We start from the raw sequence: 6000 nt of genomic DNA, 5'->3' as shown, positions 1-6000 counted from the left end.
ACATTGCTTTTGAAAAGTAGCTGCTTCCTCACTTGTCACTCGGGAGGTTCCCCTCGCGGCCGGCTGCGCGTCTGAACGCCGTTGGAAATGTTTGCTCAGTGGCCACTTCTCCTCAAGAGAAGACCTGAAAATTGGACATTTATTCTTCAGTAAAATCGAACATCTGACTGTGTGAAGGCTCAGCCCTGAGGTTACAGGGCATCACAGAGGACTTTCAGGGCCTCTTCCCATCTCCTGGCAAAATACTGTGAAGATTCCACTACTTAAAGGATAAACTGACGCTTCTGCTTCCGCTTGGGCTGCAAAGGTCAAGCAGAAACGGGGGCAGCCCAGCTCCTTCCGAGGCAGGGCCGTCGCAGGGGCCCATGTGCTGCGATGTCCCGGGAAGGGGGGCAGCGAGGAGGGGGCACATCCGAGACGATGCGAGGCCTGTGGTCCCGGAGGAGCCGTGCCCCGCAGACCCCCGCGGGGCAGCTGAGACGCAGGAAGAGCGGCCTGGAGACCCCAAGAGAAACGCTGGGCCCCTCACTCCCCTGGGGGCCGGCGTGTGGGGTCCTCTGTGCCCCTGCTGGGGACACGCAGGAAGCAGGCCCCCTCGCCCGCCGACCGCAGGGCAGAGGCTTGTCCGCGGGGACCCCTTCCCCCATGTACGGCTGGTGTCCCCGGCACACGGGCGGCATCGTGCCGCGCCCTCCGGCCGTGCTCTCAGGGTTCGGAAAGCTTTGCATTCCCGTGTTTCTGAGCATCCCTCCTCCTCCTCCGCAGCCCCAGCCTGTGATCCCTCCGGTCCCGTCAGGGGCTCCCCGCCCCCGCTTGTGGTGCCGGGGTCACCGGGGCCCCCATGGCTGGAGCCTTGGATGGACCACGTCAGGCTTCAGGATGCCCTCAAAGGGCCTGGCGCTCCCTTGAGGGGCCCAGGGGTCAGGCGCAGCTGCTCTGGGCGCCCCAGCCAGCCCAGGCCTGCAGCCCGCAAAACGGAGCAGCCTTCCCCCAGCCCCGCCCTTCACGTCAGGGCATCTAAGGGAAGGACCGCAGCTCTCCGCCAGGCAGGGCGGACAGCACAGCCTGCAGGACAGGGCGGCCTGTCAGGTGTGGGCGGAGGCTGAGACAAGCCACCCCTGGTCCAAGCATCCCCGCGGGCAGCGGACCCGCAGGCCCTGCAACGACACGAGCCCAGCTTTGCGAGAGAGGGGTGAGCCGAGGGCTGCTCGGACGGCAGAGGCTGGTGCGCACGTCCGGTGGGGACAGATGCAGGCTGTCGGGCTCTCTGACGCCCCCCGGGGGGACAGGGTTAGATTTCCGGTGGAAACCGGAGACCGTGTGAGAAAGCCGGTCGAAAGTGCTTGTCAGCAGCATGAATCTGGGCTCCGCGCAAGTTGCTATGCGATTTTCCCTGGCTGCATTTTTATTAAAACCTTGAACCGGAATAAAGGCAGAGAGACACAAATTTACTTCTCTTCTTGAAGAGACACCTGGCAGCACGTCCACAGAACAATCTCCATGATCACTCAGTCAAATTTCCACACCATTTGACTCAACTTTCTGGAAAGCAGAGGCATATTTTCAGCGCAGAGAGCCGTGTGTGATTCACGGCCCCCTGCGCCCCCAAGCCCCCGCAGAGCTGGGCGAGGCCGGCGGGGAGGCTGCGGCGGCAGGGCCCTGGCCCCGAGCGCCTTCTCCAGGCAGGCGGCGGGATCTGACCCAGTGTCCCCGGGGGCCCAGGTCCCAGTGAGCACCTTTAGCACCTGGCGGCCCGCTCTGGCCGGGCCTGGCGACCTCAGCCACCTCAGCCCCTGAACCTGGGTCACCCCGCAAAACCACAGCAATGGAAACATCTCTGGGGCGGCTGGAGGGGAGGGAAAGCGAAGCGCGGGCGCTGCGCGGTAGCCCCGGGGTCCGTCCCAGCCTTCCCACCCCACACCCCTGCTGCCGCTGCGGTTTCTGTCGCGCTCCCCCCTCACGTGGCCGTGGTGCCTCGTGACCCAACTTGAGTGTGACCGTGGCTATTTGATCAAAGGGCTCTTTTCCCAACAAGTGGGATTTTCAGCTTGGCTGTGCCTTTCTGCCCTGCAAAGCCTGCAGGACGCATCCTCCCCAGTGACAGAGAATCACACGCTCGGAACTCTGCTGGCGACATGGTTCAGGCTACGCCAACAGGCGGGAGGGTGGCAGGTCCTTCGAGCCTGAGGACGGCCTTCGGCCTTCAGCCTCGGCAAGTGGCCTCCTGGGCAGGGGGAGGGCTGGGCCTGCGGCGGTCCGGGCAGGGGCTTCTCTCCACTGAGTGCACGGGCGCAGGCCCGCGGACCTCGTGCGCCGGGCCCTGCACGCAGCTCCCCAGCCGCGGCTACCTAAAGCTCAGAATGATTACCACCTTCTGGGTGAAACGGCGGCCCTGCCCTCCCAGGGCCACGCGGGGCACCTGCCTCCAGAGATGGCTCAGCCTGCAGTGGGCTCTCCCCTCCCCACCCCAGCACGGAGCCCCCCGCTCCCCGAAGCCGCTGCCGACTCTGGCTGCTGAGACCCTGCTCGGGGGTGACAGGCTGCCCGACGCTCCACAGTCAGCGCCTCCACCTTCCAGGCCCACAGCCCCTCCTGAGTGAGCCCCCCGACCCGGGCCGGCCCGGGCTCCTGTCGGAAGCGACTCCACAACCCACGACTCAGCCTGATTACCTGATGGCTCCTAAGCCAAAGGGCATTTCTGTCCCCACATCTAGAGTGGCGTTTTCTAGAGCGGCTTCTACTGAGGAGTCACCTCTGGAGACATGCTTCAGATAAATTAAAAGCAGGCTCCAAGGTCAAAAAGCTTCGGGCAGGTTCTCCGGGAGACACGCAATCCATCATCGTTTCTGGGAAGCTCTGCAGCAGAGAAACCTGCTTCAAATTTCTGATTGTATGAATCTTTAAACTGAAATTCAACGTATATCCTAAGAAGTTCCGACCTTCGCCCTGGGTCCATCTCTGCACAGCCAGCACCCCTGATGCCCCTTTTCTTCTACAGGGACTCTGCACCCAAAGGAATCGGATGTGGGTAAAAACTGAAAGGATGCATCACGCAAGCGGCAAGGGGGGCGTTCCCTCTGGATCTGCACCGGAAGTTGCACACGGTCTGATTTCTTGGTTTCACTGATTCAATAATTCATATGCTGAAGCACGAACTCTGCCAACCCCCAGCCCCCGAACCTGGCAAGTGAACTATGTCTCTTCATAGACAATCAAGAAAGAACCAACACATCGGAAAGATAATCGCTTTTAATTTTCTAAGTTTTCACTTACGCAACATGATAAAGGCAGATTTATGCGACTCGATATGACATTTTTACAAAAAATGTCCCCCCAGCATCTGGGCAGTAGTATATAAATATTTACAATGAAAAAATAGGCAAGGAAAAAGGAAATCTTCATTGTTCAAGACAATTTCTTTCCAATGCTTCTCAGAATCTTGAAAATAAAATACTTCATTACCTTTCTTAGTCATCCATATTTACATGTTGATCCAGCTGATGGTTCAAGAAATCTAGGCTTAAGGATGTTTTGTTCTACGTCACTCCTGCTCTTTTTCTACACTATTTTCCAAGTTATCTGAGAGTAAATTAAATATAAAAATGTAAACTTTGAAGGAAGAGAAAAAAAGAACACGTGTAAATGCACTGATAGAAAGGTCCTTACAGAGGTTAATATTTTACAACACTAAAAACCAAAATAAAATGCTCTCTATATTTCTTTAGTAGGGACATTTGGTTTCAATGTAATCTGATGACATTAACAAAAATTGCCTCTAAAGAGGACGCCAAGAAAACAGCAACGATGTTACCATCCTAACTGATGAATATCCATCACCCTAATTTTCTCTAAAAGAAACTGTGGTTTTTTTCAAAAAGTGACAAATATGAATTATATCACGGAGAGCTTAAAAGCCTCAACAAAGTGTGGTATCTTTTAAATATGAAGACTTTAAAAAATAAATTTGAATAGTGCAAGCCAGCCTCTTTAACGTAGTGATATTACAAATATATTCAACTCCAACGTAGGAAAGCACGACTCTGCCGCCGCCCGACGCCGGGCTGTCGAGGTTGCCAGGATCGAGGGCAGCAGGTGGTCCCCGAGGATGCGATGCGAGCGTTTCCATGACGACGCCTCCAGCGGTACCTGCCGCCCTGAGGCAGGGCCGGGGCCTCACGTGTGGGAGCTGCGCCGGCCCCTGGCGCCCAGGGACACGCGGAGCCGCGGCTCCCGGGCGCGGTAATGCTCGTTGAAATCCAGCCTGAAGCTCAGGAAGCGCAGGCTCTCATCAGGGCTGGTCGTCAGCAACACCAGGAACTGCTGCACGATGCCCTGGAGAGACGCAGGGGACACACGCCCATCTCAGGTCCAGGAAGGAGCTGCCCACACAACCGCCCCGCCTTTAACCCCCTTCGGAGTTATTTCCATCAACACCCACCCTAGCGGTTATCCCTGGGACCAGAGTTCACCTAGTCAAGGGCAGCCCCACGGGGAAGAGATGCTCATTTCCACAAATGCAAATTCACAACAGTAATTTCATGGAAAAGAACTAACCAACAGATTCTTCCTTTCTGCCCTTAAGTTCTACAAGAATGAGCAAAACAGCAAAGCAACTGGTGGGAAAACATCCAATTTTTAAAATTTTGATTTTGAATAGATAACTTCAGTGCGACACTTTTCATCTTTCACATGAGTTATGAAAGAGTATTTAATCATACAGCCCTGATGGGAGGACAAATTGAGAACACCAAGAACAGACACGTGATGTAAACCATGGCTCGGGGCCCCGGTGCCTTTGGGGGTGTCGGGCTGCGGCTGCCCCCGAGGGCGGGCAGTGCGGCCACATCACCTCCTCATTGGGGGGTTTGCAAAGATGACGACAGGGTGTGAGAGACGTTCACTCAACTTTAACAGAACAGAATTCCCAACTGCTTCTGTCCGGGCTGAGTCACTGAGGACACCTCCCATCCCTGCCAACCCCCCGCGCGTCTCACATCAGCTGACCGTCACCTGCTCAGGGGAAGCGCTCGGGAAAGCTCTGATCGGCAGAGAAAAGGTCACCGACACACCCTTGTCCATCCTTCCCGAACTCTCGAGGTGGACACTGCCCCCCACCCTTGCTTCTGGTGGAGCTCCTGGGAGCTGGGACGCGTGCAGACGCATGTGTGCGACACTAGTCACTTTACACTGAGCGAACACACTGCCTGCGTGCGTGTGCGCGTGTCACCATCTCTCTGGGTAAGGAGGACTTGGGAGAAAGTCCCTAAGGAACCACGCTGCTCAAAACACCGCCAGGGCTTCTCGCGAGCGTGAAACTGAAACATGCCGACGAAGGACGCCTCCACCTGGACATGTGAGGACATGCCTTCCCGCGGGGCCGGGCCCAGGGCCGCTCACAAGCAGCAAAGCACGGATGGCTGTTAAGACTCTATAGTGTTTCAGCCACCGACACAAAGAAGACAGCAAAGGACTTATGTGCTCAAGAAAAGAAGTCTGAACGGCAGTGATTTACAAAGATCAAGGCTGTAACGTTAAGTAATGCTGGGATTACATTAAGATTACTTTTTAAAAACTGTATTAACTCTACCGGGAAAACATGTAACCACCACTGGCCTTTTGGAAATCAGCACTTGGACACGTTAAGTTACTGAGCTCCTCTGCAGCTGGGCAACTATCTTTTTTTTTTTTTTTTGCGGTACGCGGGCCTCTCACTGCTGTGGCCTCTCCCGTTGAGGAGCACAGGCTCCAGACGCACAGGCTCAGTGGCCATGGCTCACGGGCCCAGCCACTCCGCGGCATATGGGATCTTCCCAGACCGGGACACGAACCCGTGTCTCCTGCATCGGCAGGCAGACTCTCAACCACTGCGCCACCAGGGAAGCCCGGGCAACTATCTTAATTAACAGCACGAACGTAACCATGAGGCGCCCACTTCTGAGAATTATGAACCCACACCACGTGCAGGACCTGGGTCAAGACAGCGCCTCAGCATCAAACACC

General features: G+C 56.2%; 1 protein-coding gene across 2 annotated transcripts in view; it reads right to left on the bottom strand.

Moving 5' to 3' along the window:
* Window positions 1-3231: 3231 nt before the first annotated feature.
* Window positions 3232-6000, bottom strand: part of TUBGCP3 (tubulin gamma complex component 3) — a 60977-nt gene continuing 58208 nt past the window's right edge. For both annotated transcript variants that reach the window (XM_024754002.1, XM_024754003.1), the window contains exon 22: window positions 3232-4332. In XM_024754002.1, coding sequence (XP_024609770.1) covers window positions 4174-4332 — 159 coding nt within the window. In that variant the 3' untranslated portion in view covers window positions 3232-4173. The remainder of the gene's footprint in view (window positions 4333-6000) is intronic.

Source organism: Neophocaena asiaeorientalis, unplaced genomic scaffold, assembly GCF_003031525.2.
Source record: "Neophocaena asiaeorientalis asiaeorientalis breed wild unplaced genomic scaffold, Neophocaena_asiaeorientalis_V1.1 scaffold684, whole genome shotgun sequence".
Lineage (NCBI taxonomy): Eukaryota > Metazoa > Chordata > Mammalia > Artiodactyla > Phocoenidae > Neophocaena > Neophocaena asiaeorientalis.
This window is presented reverse-complemented; position numbering and strand designations above follow the sequence as displayed.